This window comes from Panthera uncia, chromosome E3, assembly GCF_023721935.1.
Source record: "Panthera uncia isolate 11264 chromosome E3, Puncia_PCG_1.0, whole genome shotgun sequence".
Lineage (NCBI taxonomy): Eukaryota > Metazoa > Chordata > Mammalia > Carnivora > Felidae > Panthera > Panthera uncia.
The window spans coordinates 26,512,345-26,528,193 of record NC_064815.1 but is presented as its reverse complement, the minus strand read 5'-3'; the positions used below and the strand labels follow the sequence as shown (position 1 = coordinate 26,528,193).

Below are 15,849 nucleotides of genomic sequence, written 5' to 3'. Positions count from 1 at the left end.
AGAGCCTCAAAAACCAGAACAAGTTAGCCTGATTTGACAGTGGACAGTTCAGAAACCATCCATGCATGCTGAGAGGTCTCAGAAGAAAAGGGTTCATCAGAAGGCCTCACCCCCGCAGAGAGAGTTTGCTCCAGGAAGTGCCCCATTTAGCGGTGCCCTCTGCTTTTCTTGGATATTTTGAGCACAGAGATGACGATGCAGCCTCACAGTGGAAAGCCTGCCTGGTCCCGCTTGGCTCCGCCCGGGCCCCCTCCTTACCCTTCCAAATCTCTCTTCCTCTATTTCTTTAGAAATGAAAAACCAACCAGATCTGCTTCCAGCCATCATTACATTTCTCATAAGCCTCACGCAGTGGGATTATTTATCTGCCCACGTGTGGGCAAAGGGTATGACTCATTCTGTAAAATCCCTCAATGGTAAAAAAATATTCCATCAGAATGAAACTTGTCAAGGAGACACCATCTGTTTTCCAAGCCGCTTTCCTTGAGGTGGTTCCTCAAGTAAGTTTTGGGGTGAGAGTAGCAAAACTACTTGGGCTGTGGCATTTGTGAACAGGGGTCTCACGTGCCAGTCACCAGAGGGTCCTGCGCTCACACCTCTGCCTTTCAGCCAGCACACCGGCGTCCCTCCACCACATGGCCTTTTATCACCTAGCCACCAGGTGTCGCTTTGACTCCAGTGGAAAGCTCTTTTTGAAGCAAAGCAGCTGTGGCTTCTGCCAAAATCCTCCTGAGTTTGAACCCCATTCAATCAAACAAGTATTTATTTAAAAGCTTAACTCGATAGGGGTGCTGTGAAGCACGTTTTGCAAAGTGTAAGTGGTCTTTCTAACTATCCAGTACCTAAGGAGAATAGACACTAAAAAGCTGAGATGCTATGTGAGTCACTTCAAAAAGGGCTGAAGGGAACACTGTAGAAATGATCACTAGAGTCTACACCAGACTGCGAGGCTTACTTGGAGGGGGGCGTTTGCTGGCAACTTACAAGATGGAGAAGACGGATTTGGGTCTGTGGGGCAGAACTGTAGGGCATCTGAGAAAACACGGTGAACAAAATGACAAAGGAAAAATAATAGCAAGGCACGTTCAAGGGACACACCTGAGGAGGAAGTCCCAAGTCACCTTGAGACTGCTGCCTCCCTCCTCTGATAACCCAGCCAGTCAAGTCTCCCCCTCTCCTGATCTAGTCAGGCAAGCCTGGACTATGTCCCTTGAATCAGCCATGCTTTCTTGTTATCCTTCACGTCCCAGGCTCATAGTCTGCAAGTCTAGGAAAAGGCAGTGACATTGACCATGGTGGGAAGCCAAAAGATGGGATGGTTTCAGGGGAAGGCGAAGGTTTTATCAAGTGAATTTTGAGACGACATTGGGATTTCCAAATGGGGGACCCAGGATACGCTTATTCTACTAATGTTGGGTATCTGCCGCCGTATGTCAGGCATCGTGCCAGGCACAGTAGAAACACCAAAAGACAGTTCATCCTCTAGCAGAAATAATACGTGTTGAATATGCTACCCACTATACACAAAATTAGAGTTTAGAATAGTTTGGATTAGAAGATTTAAATATCTAGATTTGATAACCATGAATACCAATCATAACTGAAGCCGGTCAACAAGCACTATGTTTGATGCTGTGAAGAAACAGAAGATGAATAAGATGCCGTCCCTGAAGGGAGCGCCTGGGTGGCTCAGTCAGTTAAGCATCTGACTCTCAATTCTGCCTCAGGTCACGATCTCACAGTTGTGGGTCTGAACCCTGGATCGGGCTCTGTGCTGACAGCATGGAACCTGCTTAGGATTCTCTGTCTCTCCCTCTCTCTCTCTCTCTCTCCCTCCCTCTCTCTCTCTCTCTCTGCCCCTCCTCTGCTCATGCTCTCCCTCTCTAAGTAAATAAATAAACATAAAAAAAAAGATACCATCTCTGAAGGAGACAATCCAGCTGAAGAGACAAGGCCAACTCACACGTCCAGCCAAGGGACAATATGGCATGCTTACCGAGAATATCAGGCAAGGTTCTTAGTTACCAGGGACAGAAACCAACTCTAGCTAAGGGAAGCACCAGAGGAAACTGGGGAGCTCAGGGAATTTCCAGGAGGGCCAGAGAACCAGAGGAAGGTCTCACACTAGAGGTAGCACCCCAAATCACACTGGTGACTCTGCCCTATAACCTTCACTGGGCCCCGGACACTGCCATTGGTGCCGCTGTACTGGCACCCTAGGTTTTGACCCTCTGCCCTTCTACCAGAGTCTTATATCCCCTCCATCACCTCATTCCTTCCTGGACCAAAGTCCGGACAGATGCACAGATTGGTCGAGTCCAGCAGACATGCCAATGCTGTGGGCACGAAGAAGGCTGCAAAAGTGAATGTCAGGAAACTTCTCTCTTTTTTAAAATGTTTATTTATTTATTTTGAGAGACAGAGTGCAAGCAGGGGAGGGGCAGAGAGAGGCAGGGAGATACAGAATCTGAAACAGGCTCCAGGCTCTGAGTTGTCAGCATAGAACCCAACTTGGGGCTTGAACTCACAAACAACGAGATCATGACCTGAGCTGAACTTGGACACTTGACTGACTGAACCACCCAGACACCCCAGGAAACTTCTAATGTTTCACTGGAAGGTTGTTCTGTCTCACCCTAGACTCATAAGGTGGGATTCCCAAACCCTACAACATGGGGTTGGAGCCTGGGAAGTGAAAAGAAGGGCAAACATCCACCACAGAAGGTATTCTAATTGTCGAAACTGTTAGGAACAGCATATAGTAAGGTCCCGATTGCTCAGTTAAAAAGAAGAAGAAGAAAGAAGAAAGAAGAAAGAAGAAAGAAGAAAGAAGAAGAAGAAGAAGAAGAAGAAGAAGAAGAAGTTGTTGTTGAAAAAACAATGATGACTACAAATAACATCATCTGGGAACTATGGACTACTTAAAGAGTGTGCAAAAAGTGGGTGCACAGGTTATCACAAGAGGGAGAAACACAGAGCATAAACTCATAGAGATGAAAAGGCTTCAGGCCACCCCCCTGCCAACCACCGCAGGAACCACCGCTACAACCAGGTGAGGGAAGGCTCAGGGAGGTGTCAGCATGGGTTGTAGGGTGACGATACAAATTAGTCATCAACGTGAGTTGACTGGCCCATTTCAGGCACCTCTCCAATTTGTAGCTCTCCATTTCATCTTTGTGCCTGGATTCCCAAAGATGATCTTCCAGCCTTCCATTTATCCTTTCGTATTGTCCCCCAGATTACCGTAAGATTAACCTTCTTAAAAGTGTTCTCGCCAAGTTATTCATCAGCTCAGGCAACCATAGTGACTCCCAACTGCCCCCGGCCTCGAATCCGAACTCCTCTGCAGACACAAGCCACACTGGATCCACTAACTCACAGATTCGCTACATCCACCGCTTGCTAACAGTGAAGAAATCCAGCCCACTGTCTTCAAAATGATGTAAACCACTTGAAGTCTAGGACTCTACATGAGCAAAACCCATATTTCTAACAATTCCCTCACAAATCTTCTCTTTTCTGCAGCGAGGCAATGCCACATTGAGACAAGGAATTCTAGAAAGTATCAGCTTTCCAAGGAGTGTAGGAGTTCACATCTCTAGAGCTTCCAAATTTCCACAGGCTGTTGCTCAGCTCTCTGCTTTACGTCTTTGCCTCACGGCTCATTACTTCCTTATCTACAACCTTCTCCTCTTCCTACCAGGAGCACATTTCTTTCATTCCTTTTGCCTTCTGCCCTTCTTACACATTTCCTTTCCTTTTTTTCACTCCCTAATGATTTACCTTTCCTACCTCCAACAGCTTGCTTTATTGATCTTATACTTGACCTAAAAAAAAAAAAAAAAAACACACACACACAACTATCAAGATACTTCCGCCAACATGTATGTCATTGGCAAGCTGAAGGCAGAGGAGAAAGGGGAATGAAAAAGAGGAAGAAGGCAAAGGAGTAGACCAAAAAAAGTTGAGAATGGGAGAAAATGATCAGCACCACCGTTAACAGGCGTTGACATTATGCCGGATACTCTGCACATCCTCAAAACCATCTTGCAAGGCAGGTACGGCCATGCTCAGTTTTCAAATGAGGAAACTCGGCTGAAATGACTCACCTGAGGCCGCACATCCGGTAAGGGTCAGAGACCACACTATATGTCAGATGCATTAGGCCCCCTGTCTTGCCACAATAGCATATTACTTCCATATCCAAGAGGAAGAAAAACAGAACATAAAATGGAGACAGGCGAGGCCTTCCCAACAATTGTTTCAAGTGGTACCCGAAAATTAAAAACGTCATTTTCCACATGACAAAATGTAAGGTTTTCTCTTAGGTGCGAACCGCTTTACTTGACCGCAAGGAAAGATACACGCACGTGGACAGCCAAAGAGCCCGTATCCCAATCCACAGCCTCCTCATTTTTAAACTTGTGTCTAGGCTACCTGTGTCCCTTTTCAGTTTCGACCATGCTCACCTTGTAAGATGCTCTACATTCCTCTGGCCTTCGTTCATGCCCCTCTCCCTTTTCTTCACATCGCTTAAATATCAGCCCCTCCTTTTCTCTCTTGTTTCCCGTCTCCCTCATTACCTGTACATGTCTTACTTGAGGAGAGTGCTGCATCTAGCAGGTTCTCAGTACATGTCTATTTTGGGCTCCATCCTTATCTTATGTCAGCCCCACCACCGCGCTTTGTCTAGCCTTCCCCAAGTCATAGCCCCTACCCCAAATCCAGTTCCCACCCTGCTCCGTCTCCATCGCCCCAGGCCCTCCATTAGTCCTCTCCGCTTCCTCACAAACTCCAAGGGTCGTCCCTTCCGCCTCTCACCCCTTTTCCCGCCTTTTTCCCCCTCAAGGTGCAGAGGCGCGAGGACCGCATTGTCCACCCCCCCATCCCCCAACCAGCCTACCAGAAAGCCTTGTTACCATGACGATAGAGCTACTCAAAGCCGAAGTCGAGGACCTGGTTGCCATGGCTTCCGCTTCTCCGCCTCCAGCCCCGCCCGCGCGCCCCGCGGCGCTGGCGCCTGCGCAGTACGCCACTCGAAGGGCCTCCGAGCCGGGGCGGGACGGGGCGGGGCTTCAGGCTAGAGGGAGGGAAGGAGGAGAAAGGATAAGAAAGGGAGTGGAGCTGGCGTGTACGGTGGCCGAAGAGGGACGCGCCGAGCCGGAGGCTGCAGGATGGTAGGCTGTGCGGAGAGGGAGGGGAGGGGGAACCGAGGGGCGTGGGTTGCACCTGCGGGGGTCCTTGGGGGCCGCCCTCTGTGCGGGCCGCCCTCTCTTCCTCCGGTCCTCACAGGCCGCACTTACCTGAGCGGGTGGGCGAGCCGGCCTCGGAAGGAAGAGCAGCTGGAAATGGCTTTAGGGAGAAGGGGCGGGGAGGGGCGCATTTGTGGGGCAAGAGGGGGGTGACTGGGGGCGGCGGGACCGTCCCGAGTCGTGGGGACGTCGCGGGTGGCGGTCCAAGGGGACCTCCCGACCACTGCCGCAGGGAAGTCGCAGGAGGAAGAGGGGCGCGGGGGCCTGCCGGCGGAGGGAGGCGGCGGGGTTGGCGGGTCACCAAGACCCTCTGTTCCCGAGCAGCCCAGAGGAGCGGCGGCCCGCGGGGAGAGCCGTGTGTGGGAGGGGACAGTTTCCGGGTCCGAGGAGTGGACGTCCTGCCTCGCTTTATCTCCCAGCTCGCCTACAGGCTGGGGTGAGGTGGGAAAGCCAAGTGGGCTCGAGGTCTTGCTCTCCCGGACCCAGGCTTCGGATCCCCGGCTCCCGTGTTCTTGGCTCTCCGCCCCCCATCCCATTCTCTTTCCGGAGCCCAGGCCTTCCGTCTTCCTGCTGGCTTCCCGCTTCCCCGCCCCCCAATCTCAGACGCGCAGGGCTCCCTTGCGCCCCTCTGCTGCCCTCCCACCACGCTAGCAGTGTTTTCCCTTCCCCACCGCCCAAAACCCTAAACTAGTATTGTTTCAAACACCCACGGATTCCAGCCCTGGTAACGCCCAGGGAGAGGAGCACTGGAGGGACAAGGCGATAACTCCAGGATATATAGACTGGACCCCTTGGAACTGGGAAACTGAGGGTGCACAGGGTAGTGAGGGCTCTGCCCTCCTCCCCGCTCAACTCAGCCTGCACTATGTTGCACAAAGCTTCAGGAAACACCCTGAATGGCAGGGTCCTAACTGAGGAACTGAAAGGGAAATTGTCACCTGGTGTCTGGAGAGGTGTCGGTGCCTAACAGGAGTCACCCTAAAAGGAAAAAAGAGAGAGGACTGTCAGTGGCCAGATGCCTGGATGGCTGAGGAGAGAGGAGGGTGGAATTTGGGGGTCCCAATGCCTCTGGGCATATGACTGGCAATTGAAGGCAGTGCACTGGGGACATCAGCAAGAATGTATGTCCAGGATGGGGTGGAGAATTGAGGTAGCTTTTCTAGAGACAAAATACCCCATTTCAGCGTGGTGGTGGACAGAAGGACCATGGAAGAAAGCAGACCTCTCTTTGACTTCAGCTATGGGCTGTTTGTCACTCTATTAGGCATTGTAATGACCTGTGGAAGACAAAAGTATGAAACAGAAGGTGAAGGAATAATAATACTGACTCTTAATGTGTTACAGTGCTTACCACGTGACAGGCACAGTTGCATATATCAACTCGTTTAATCCCTCCAAACAGGAAGGTACTTTTATTACATCCATCTTACAGACCAGGAAACTGAGGGCCAGAGCATGGAATAATTGCCCAAGGCAAATGACTCAACTAGTAGAGCCAGGGTTTGAGCCCAAATGACAGACTCAGAAGCTCTGACATGTTCCAGAAGGAAGAGCACCTGCTGGCGGGAATACCCAGCGTTGATGGCAAGGGCTGATTTTCGAAGCAACCGGGGCCATGAATAGAGAAGAGTTAGATGTGTGTGGATGTGATGGATGCATTTGTGGCTGTGTTTCTGGAGTAAACAGACTCAGAGAACCAAATCTCTGACCCTCAGCTCTGCCCCCTATCCCTAGATGCGATTCATGCTGCTGTTCAGCCGGCAGGGGAAGCTGCGGCTGCAAAAATGGTACCTGGCCACATCGGACAAGGAGCGAAAGAAAATGGTTCGGGAGCTTATGCAGGTGGTTCTGGCTCGCAAGCCCAAGATGTGCAGCTTCCTGGAGTGGAGGGATCTCAAAGTCGTCTATAAGAGGTGACTCACCACCGGCTTTCAGACCGGTCTGGACCCTGCTTGATTGGGGCCTGGCAGTGGGTTCAGATGGCCGAGAAATAAGGCATCCCTTCGGGTCAGGGAGGATTGGAAACTAAGGGCATCCGGAGGGCAGTGATGAATTCCAGCTTCTTCCTTTACTCTCTGAACTTCCCTTGAAGACCTTCTTGTTCCCCACTTGTACTGCTCAACCTGACACCTACTTCACCTCTGTCGCAAAGGCCCTATTCTTGTCCATTGCACACGTCCCTCGCAGCCTCATTCAACAGTCCTAGGTCCTGCATCACCTTTCCCAACACACACACCCACACCCTGTCCAGTTCCTTCTTTGAGCAGGTGGATTAGTTCACTCAGGATTTTGCTGAGTCAAACTGAACAGGTCAGAGGGCGAGAGGGAAAGAGTGTGCGTGCCTGTCTTTGCCTGTGCTTGTGAGAGCCACCTCGAGGCAGAGTGAGTTACTATTTGCATACCCTGGGGTCACCCTGCCTGTGTCCAGTAGGGACATAGACCCTGAGCTGGAAATGAGGTCAAATGGGAGGTTTGAGTGCACAAAGCCTGGATCCGGAAGCAGGCCCAGCAGCCCCTCCAGCTACCCCGCATGTGCCCCTGTCCACAGATATGCCAGCCTCTACTTCTGCTGCGCCATCGAGGGCCAAGACAATGAGCTCATCACGCTGGAGCTGATCCACCGATATGTGGAGCTCCTGGACAAATACTTCGGCAGCGTAAGTGTCCCCACCCACCTTTTCGTACCCAGCAGTCCCCTCTTCTACCAAACCCTGGGACCCTTCCAGGCTCTGCCTAGAAGATTTGGGCGAGGTGAAATTGGAGCAGTGAGAACAGTAATTAATTTCCCATTTTAAGCCTTAAGCCTATTAGCCATATCCCTTAATCGGCCCCTGGGCCCAGGGGGGGCAGATCAGAATCTGCCACTTAATCAAGTGGAGCTCAGCTCGGACCTCTCCCATAAGGACAGAAACCAAGTTCAGATTTTATCAGTGGCTCCTGACCTTGACTTTGCATTGGAATTTCCTGGAGAGGTTTGTTGTTGTTGTTGTTGTTGTTGTTGTTGATTAGTGATGCCTGGGTCCCACCCCCAGCAGTTCTGAATTAACTGATCTGGGATATAGCCTGGACATTGACAGCTCAGATCTTAGATGGAGAATAGTAATGACTCCATAATTTGTATTCCACTTAATGGTTTACAAAGGGCTTTCAGGCTCTCGTGTCTGCTCCTTATTCTATCCTGCGAGTAGGTGTTGTTATCTGCATTTTCAGATGAGAAAATTGAGGCTCAGAGAAATGAAGTGACATGTGCATCTAGCTGCCTAGGGGCAGAGCCTTGCTTAGAACTCAAGTCTTTCTACCTGTGATTCAGAGTCTCCTCCTCTGCTCCATAGTGTCTAGGAAGGGAGACTAGCCAGCCTCTGGTGGGAACAATGTCACAGATTTGGAGGGGAAGGCAGCAGGAACTACAGTCAAGAAGGAAAAGTCAAACTGAACGCTAAGGCCTATGGGTTGGGGAGGTCATCGACCTGCGTGGCAAGAGCCCGGGGTGGGAGAAGTGGTCCCAAAGAGAAGACCGTGGAGCCATGATGAGAAAAGAAGTGGGCAGGATGCCTGTGTGGCTCAGTGGGTTAAGCTCCTGACTGTTGATTTCAGCTCAGGTCATGATCTCTTGGTTGTGAGATCAAGCCCCACGTGGGGGTCCACACCGAGTGTGGAGCCTGCTTGAGATTCTCTCCCTCTCTCTCTGCCTCTCCCCCCCTCAAATAAACATTTAAAAAAGAAAAGGAAAAAAAAGAAAAGAAGTGGGCGGCTGGGGTGCAGGTGGGGTGGGAATGCACCTTGACACTCAACCCTGCCTTCTCCCTCCCCCTCCTCCCAGGTGTGCGAACTGGACATCATCTTCAACTTTGAGAAGGCCTACTTCATCTTGGATGAGTTTCTGATGGGGGGAGACGTCCAGGACACCTCCAAGAAGAGTGTCCTGAAGGCCATCGAGCAGGCAGACCTGCTGCAGGAGGTACGGGCCTGGGACAGTGAGGAGGAAGATAAGTACCGTGGTGGAGGGTGCCCTCCCTGCCCTGGACACCTTGCCTGCCAGCCACGGCTGCCCCCTTCCCGCCACCAAGGGGGCCCCCCTCCCTGTGGCGTCTGGCCCCCACAGCACCCAGTTGGCCAGCTTGCCCTCAAGCTCTGACTGCCCGGGGTGGGAGGTATGGGTGGCAGGCAGCCCGCTGGGCCCGCTCCCCCTCTTTCTCCCAAGACCCAAGGTGTCCCATCCTAGCTGAATCTCCCGTGTCCCATCCTTCTCTAGGCATTTAGGGTTGCTCAGGGAATTGGAGAAGGGGCACATGATTCTTCACTCCCCTGGTGTCTTCTCCTTCCCCATTTTTTCTTAACACACACACACACACTCACACACTCAAAAGCCTCTGCTCCTCAGAAGCGAAGGGTGGCGGGGACTCGGGGGTTGGGGTAGAGGGTGCCTGGCTGGGGGTTCTCCTGCTCTCTGACGCCCCCGCCCTCACCCCATTACTGCCTGCCCCCTCTCTGCTGTGCCACCGCTGAGACTTGGTGCAGGGAGATGAGTCACCGGAATCTGCAATGACAAGCAAGCTGGCCCGAGCTGGCTCTGAGGAGGGGGAAAGATGGGGGCTCATCTCTGCAGTAAGAGAAGGAGCAGAATTGAACTTGCCACCTCACTGGTCTGACTTCCCCTTTACACACACACACACACACACACACACACACACACACACGTACACGTGCCCTAGCACACACCCACCCCTGTTACTAGTGCTCTGCTCAGACCCTAATGACTCATTTCTCTGCAGTCTGGTTCACCTTCCCTCAGGGACCTGATGCCAACTGATTACTCCCTGCCCCCACTCTGAATAAAAGAACCCAGCCAGCTGGCACCCCCAGCCTTCAGAAAACAGGTTCCCTCCCCTGCCCGCCCCCGTCCCAGCTTCACACCCTTCCCCCTCAGATACTGAGACTGCGCCCCTGCTCACCAAGCTCCTGGTTTGGGATTTTCTGGGTGGTGGTGGACTCAACCTGGACCTCCTTCCTCGCCACAGTTGGCCTCTGGGGGGTGGTCCCTGGAGACTGGGGAGCTCCCCGGAAGGGTCCCCAGCTGTTCCAGCCTTGAGCTCATGTTGGCTTCTCTCTCCCCTCCCCGTGTCTCTCTGTGCTTCCCCGACTCGTGATGTTGTTGTCTTGCCCACCCTCCTCTGCCTCATTCCCTGTCCGCCTCTCCTGGTGTCTCTGCGTCACCCTCTGTCTGTCTCTGCCTCAGGAGGATGAGTCGCCTCGCAGTGTGCTGGAGGAGATGGGTCTGGCGTAGCCCCCGCCTGGGCCGTGTGGAGATGTGGGGAGCTGGTGGAGAGGCAGGGCATGAGTGCCCCCTTTTCTCGATGGGACCCAGCTGTCCCTCCTCTGCTGTCTCACCTTCTTTCAGAGTGAGCTGTGGGCTCAGGACCCTCAAACATTCCCTCCCTCCACCTCTATCTCCTGTTTCCCCTTTCCCCAATGAAGGTTTTAGGAGGTAGGCAAATGTGACCAAAATGGGGGTGCTATTTGGCTTTCATTCCCTGCCTTTGAAGAACTAATGTTACCCCAAACTCACTCCCCTCCCTTATAACTGTAAATATATAAATATGTCAGGTTAAAGGGAAAAGGTTTTCAGGGTTTTTCTCTGCTCCCTGCCCCAAAACCTACCTCCACCCTGCCCCATAGTCAGCCAGGGCATCTTCTCTGCCTGGGGCAGGGGCGGGGAGGGGGGTCCTGTGTATTTGAGAGGGAAGTCCTTTCCCCTCATCTGCCCTCCTCCTCCCTCCTCCTTGGCTGCAGTGGGGACTCTGTCCAGTGCCAGGGGAGGGACAGCGTGGTTAATTTTTTTCTAACCTTGCCACTTTGAGGGAAGTGAGCTTTGGGGGAAGGGCAGGCTTTATGAGAGACTGTCCCTCCCTCACTCCATGTTCTGGGTGAGGCAGGAGCTAAGAGGTGGGGTGTGGGAAGTGGCTGACTTTATTTCCTTTCCTCTGAAATAAAAGGAAAAGCATTTCTGGACTTTGCCTGCTTAGGCTCTGTGAAGGAAGGAAAAGCTTCTGGGATCAGTCAGGAGGGGATGGGAACACTGCCTCTTGACCTCCCTGGAACTAGGTTTGCCAGAGTTAGAGAGAGAGAGGAAGAAAAAAATAGAGGACACCCAGTTCAATTTGAGTGATAATATTTTTAGTTTGTGTCCTATGCAAACACATCCGCTGTTTATTCAAAATGAAATTTTAACCAGGTGTCCTGTACTTTATCTGGTACCCCTATTCCAAATGGGTTTGTGAGTTCAGTGCCTTTCTGAACACGGTGTCTCCGGCTCTGGAGCTGCCCTTGGCCAGGTAGGAGCCATTCCTGGGGACATAGTTTCACACCTCTGAGGTTTCTTTGTGGAACATTTCATTCGGCTGTTTTTTGTTTTTGTTTTTATTTCTTTTGAGAGAATGCTGGAGCGAGGGGTAGAGAGAGGGGGGTCAGAGAGAATCCCAAACAGGCTAAGTGCTGTCAGCGCAGAGCTCGATTCGGGGCTCCATCTCACCGTCCATGAGATCGTGACCTGAGCCAAAGTCCAGAGTTGGACACTTAACTGACTGAGCTACCCAGGCGCCCCTCAGCTGGTTTAGTTCTATTTGGAGAGAGGAGTCAGGAGTTCAACAGTGTATCCAACCCTGTGTGCTTTGCAAAGGGTTGAGAAATGTCTAAAAGCAAGGTGTTTCTATAGCTGGAGGCCCTTCCTCCCTGTTTGTTGCCAAGTATGTAGGACCAGGGAATTTAGGGGGCAGTTAAGGGAGGCGAGTAGGTGGAACAGGGACTGTGGGGAGCCACCAGTACTGCCTAAGAGGCCAGAGGACCATGGGCAGAAGAGCCTTCAAAGTGGTCTGGAGCTGCCCCACCCTGGGGACCAATGACTTTACCCCCCGCCACCACCCCTAAGCTGGAAGTGGAATTTAGGCTTTCTTACTAGATGTGGGCCATATTCTACTCTTGAATATGGTTGAAAGTGGTTCCACTACCCTCACTTTTGAACAGGGTCTTGTGGCTGGCGCTTCCCTCACCGCCCCTTGGGGAGGACCACGGAGGCCCAAGGGGACGGGTGAATAAGGGAGAACAAAGTCCTAATAAAATAGTCACTTTTATTTCTTAGCAAAACTATTTCCTCCGTGAGGGGTATTTACAACAGAGAAGGGAAAGAATAGGTAAATTCACAGCGAACTGGAGAGGGTGGAGAGGCTCCTGGGAGGCCCAAAGGGCAGGAGACAGACACTTCTTCACACAATTAACTGGAATAGCTTTTTCCGGTTTTGGACGGGGACGTCCCGAGAGGGACTAGTGGGGACCAGAGGCCGTGGTGGGAGAGGGAATTCGCACAAACCACCCGCCCGCCTGGGATGGCCCCGGGAGCCCTCTTGAATGAATTTGGGGAGTTCGGGCTTCGAATCCAGGAAGCTGTCTGACAGGTCCCGGCGCAGCCCGGGGGCGGGGCGACCCGGGGGTAGGGGCGGGGCCAGGCGGCGGCCAGGGATGGGGCTGGGGTGCATGCAAACACCTAGAAGGGGAGAGGAGCAACACGGAGGGGGGTGGCAGCGCGCGCGGCTCCGGCGCGCGGGGGCGGGACCGGGGCAGGTCACGGGCGCCGGAGCAGCACGTGCTCGATGTAATTCTCCAGCTCCTCCTGCTCCTGCATCCGGCGCTCCTCCGCCTCCGCCTCCTCCTGCGCGCGCCGCGCCTGGGCCTCCCGGCCGGGATAGTGATGCGAAGGCGGCAGGGCGTGGTGGTAGTGGCGGCGGCGCGAGGCAGCGGGTGGCTGCAGTGTCCGCGGCCGGATGTAGTTGGGAAAAGGGTGGTAGGGCCCCGGGGGAAACAACTCGTCCTCCTCGCGATCCCAAGGCGGGAGCACCTCGTTCCAGTCGGGCAGCTCCTCTCGGGCGGGGGCGGGGGCGGGAGGCGGGGGCTGCGGGGAACGGACGTGGGTGGGGGCGGGGGCGGCACGGGGGTGCGGCACGGGCTCGGGAGGGGCGTTCTTCTTCCGCTTCCGCTTCTCCTCCACCTCTTCGATGATGCTGACCACGTCGTCCGCTGGCAGATGGAGTTTGGTGGACAGCTCAATAAGGCTGTCGATCGTCTGAGGGTCCATCTCTTCGTCGTCGTCCTCCTCCTCCCCGCCCTCCTCTGCCCCCTCAGCCTCCTTCCGACGGTGGCCGGGCATCTCCTCCTGGGAGCGCTTGTCCTCGGCTCCGGCTTCTCCGTCCTCCTCCTCCTCTGCGAACAGCAGCGCGTTCTGCCGCGCCCTCTCCGCCTCCTCCGCCTCTGCCTCCGCCTCCGCCGCCTCCTCATCCTCTTCCCCCACCCTCTCCGCCCCGCCGCGTCTCTCCTGCTCCGCCTCCGCATCCTCCCTCACGCTCTCTCGCTCCTCCTCCTTCTCCTGCAGCCCCCGACCCCCAAGGCCGCGCTGCCGGGCCCCGCCCTGCAGCAAATATTGGAGCAGCAGGTCCGAGGCGAGGTCTGCCAGCCGCTCTTCCTGCGCCGCGGCCTGCCGTGTGGCCTCTGCCTGTCGCCGCCCGGCTTCTACCTGCGCCAGCCCTTGCTGTAGAAGGCGCTCCCCAGCCTCAGAGCCGCCCAGGAGTGAGCTCTCCGGACGGCGCGCCTTGGGGAAAGGGGCGCCCAGGCTTTGGTACGCCTTGGATAGGGGTGCCAATGCCTCACCTAGATGTGTTTTGGGGGAGGATACCCCTTCCCCGAACTGGTGGGCTTCAGGAAGGGACCCGCTCTCGGGCATACGCGCCTGGAATTGCGGGGGAGCGGGGGGTGGCAGGGGCGCGCGCTCCGGAACGCGCGCCTGGAACTCTCCCCAGGAAGCGCGCCACACGCGCTCCGGCCCGGGGCTCTCCAGGTTGACTCGGGTCAGAGTGTGCGTGCGAGTTTCCGTTTCTGCTGCCGCTGTCTCTTGCTGGCGCTTGGCGCTGCTCGGACTGAAATCTCGCAGTTCCTGGAGCAGAGAAGCTAGCGCCTCGAGCTCCTCGGAGGGGTCTCCAGCCTCGGGACCATTCTCCTGAGTCTGAGGGCGAGGCGGGGCCGCAGGTGCCTGGGTCTCCGGCGCCGGCAGGCTGTGGGTCTGGCTGCGCACGGTCTCGGTCAGCAGAGCTTCTGCTGCTTCTTCCTTTGGCCCCTGCTGGGAGCCGCCGGGAGCCGGGGGCGAGGCCGGGCGGTCAAGTGCCTGAAGCAGCACCGCGGCCAGCGCCCGGGGATCCACGCCCTGGAAAAGCTCTCCCTCGTCCTGCGGCTCAGAATTTCGAGCGGCTCGGACCTCTGGGGCGCTAACATCGTTCGGCCCGGGTGCTGCGTCCCCAGCTACCGGCTCTTTATGTTCAGAGCTGAGGGGAGGTGGCTGCGCCTCAGGGTGCCCCGGGGGCGCTGCTCCCAACCCCTTGATCAGTAGAAGGAAGCAGACGAGGGTGGAAGCCTGCAACCTGAGCGATTTCATGACCAAAGGACTGCCGGAGACTGTGAAAAATAGAAGGGACCAAAGAAAGAGAGGGTTTCTGTAAGAATTTTCCGCTCTCTGATTCTATATCCCCTTCCCCCACCTTTAATCAGGAAAGCCAGGGCTTCCCTCATCCCCCTAACCTTACCCAGAGGAGGGACGTTTAGAAGCAAAGGAGGAAGATGTTGTGCCGATCTCTGGAGTCGTGTAAATGGGAAAACGCCCGCAACCCTCGCTCCCCCAATGCCTCTTCGCCCCCTTGCCTAAGCCATCTCACTGCCAGCGCCCACGTACTAAGCAGCTAAGATAAGGTGGAAAAAAATCTCTGCTCCCTCCCCACAGGACTCCCCGGATGGTGCGTGGGCGACTTCAGCAGCAAGAGAAAAGCGGCGACTCCCCCACTTATCAGGGACCCTTACCGGGGTCTCCCCGCTGTGTTTTTAACACCCCCATCCGGGAGGAGAGAGAAACCCTCCCTCACGCCCACGGCTGCTGAGGGTTTGAGGGATGGACAGCGGAGTATTTACCAGCTGGTGTCACGATGCGGGAGGTGGAGAGGAGGGTCGGGGCGGGGTGGGGACAGGGAAAGATCGGGACGCGTCCGCCTCGGCTCCGAGCAGTGGCTGGGATAGGAGCGACGGTCGAGTTCTGGCGTCCAGTGGGTTGGGCTCAGCTGGGTCCGCGCGGCTCTGGGCGACTCGCTTGCTCCGGCTTCAGCACGCTGGACAGCGCCCGCGCCGCTGCCGCCTTATAAAGGGGAGAGCGCAGGGTCACGTGGGCTGGCCCCGCCCCATTGACGTCAATGTTCATTCATGGGGAAGCGGGCGGGTGCCTCGAAGCGGGGGGCTGCCCAGTGATTGGAGGATGTGGTCTTCTCCCGGCCTGCGCCTGCGCACTGGGAGCCTCGGCTAGAGGGGCGTGCGTTAGCCTAGCACCAGGGAAATGAATGAATGAATGAATGAATGAAATCGCCGAGGCGGGCGGGGCAGGGGGCTATGAATGAATGAAGGAGGGACGAGGAGAAAAGGATGAATGAATGAATGGGAGAATGAATGGAAGGGTGGATGCGGAGACGCTGCAAAGCGGGAGGGTGGGTTACAGAGCAACTTGCAGCTGCGGCAGCCC

General features: G+C 54.9%; 2 protein-coding genes across 2 annotated transcripts; one reads left to right on the top strand and one right to left on the bottom strand.

Annotated features, from left to right (window-relative positions):
- Positions 1-5,020: 5,020 nt before the first annotated feature.
- Positions 5,021-11,418, top strand: AP1S1 (adaptor related protein complex 1 subunit sigma 1). Its single transcript, XM_049638814.1, has 5 exons — positions 5,021-5,177; positions 6,987-7,165; positions 7,801-7,909; positions 9,073-9,210; positions 10,489-11,418. The coding sequence occupies exons 1-5, from the start codon at positions 5,175-5,177 to the stop codon at positions 10,534-10,536; spliced, it is 477 nt and encodes a 158-aa protein (XP_049494771.1). The 5' UTR covers positions 5,021-5,174; the 3' UTR covers positions 10,537-11,418.
- Positions 11,419-12,294: 876 nt separating this feature from the next.
- VGF (VGF nerve growth factor inducible) lies at positions 12,295-15,165 on the bottom strand. Its single transcript, XM_049638813.1, has one exon. It carries the CDS (start codon positions 14,722-14,724, stop codon positions 12,868-12,870), a length of 1,857 nt encoding a protein of 618 aa, XP_049494770.1. The 5' UTR covers positions 14,725-15,165; the 3' UTR covers positions 12,295-12,867.
- Between the last annotated feature and the right edge of the window lie 684 nt (positions 15,166-15,849).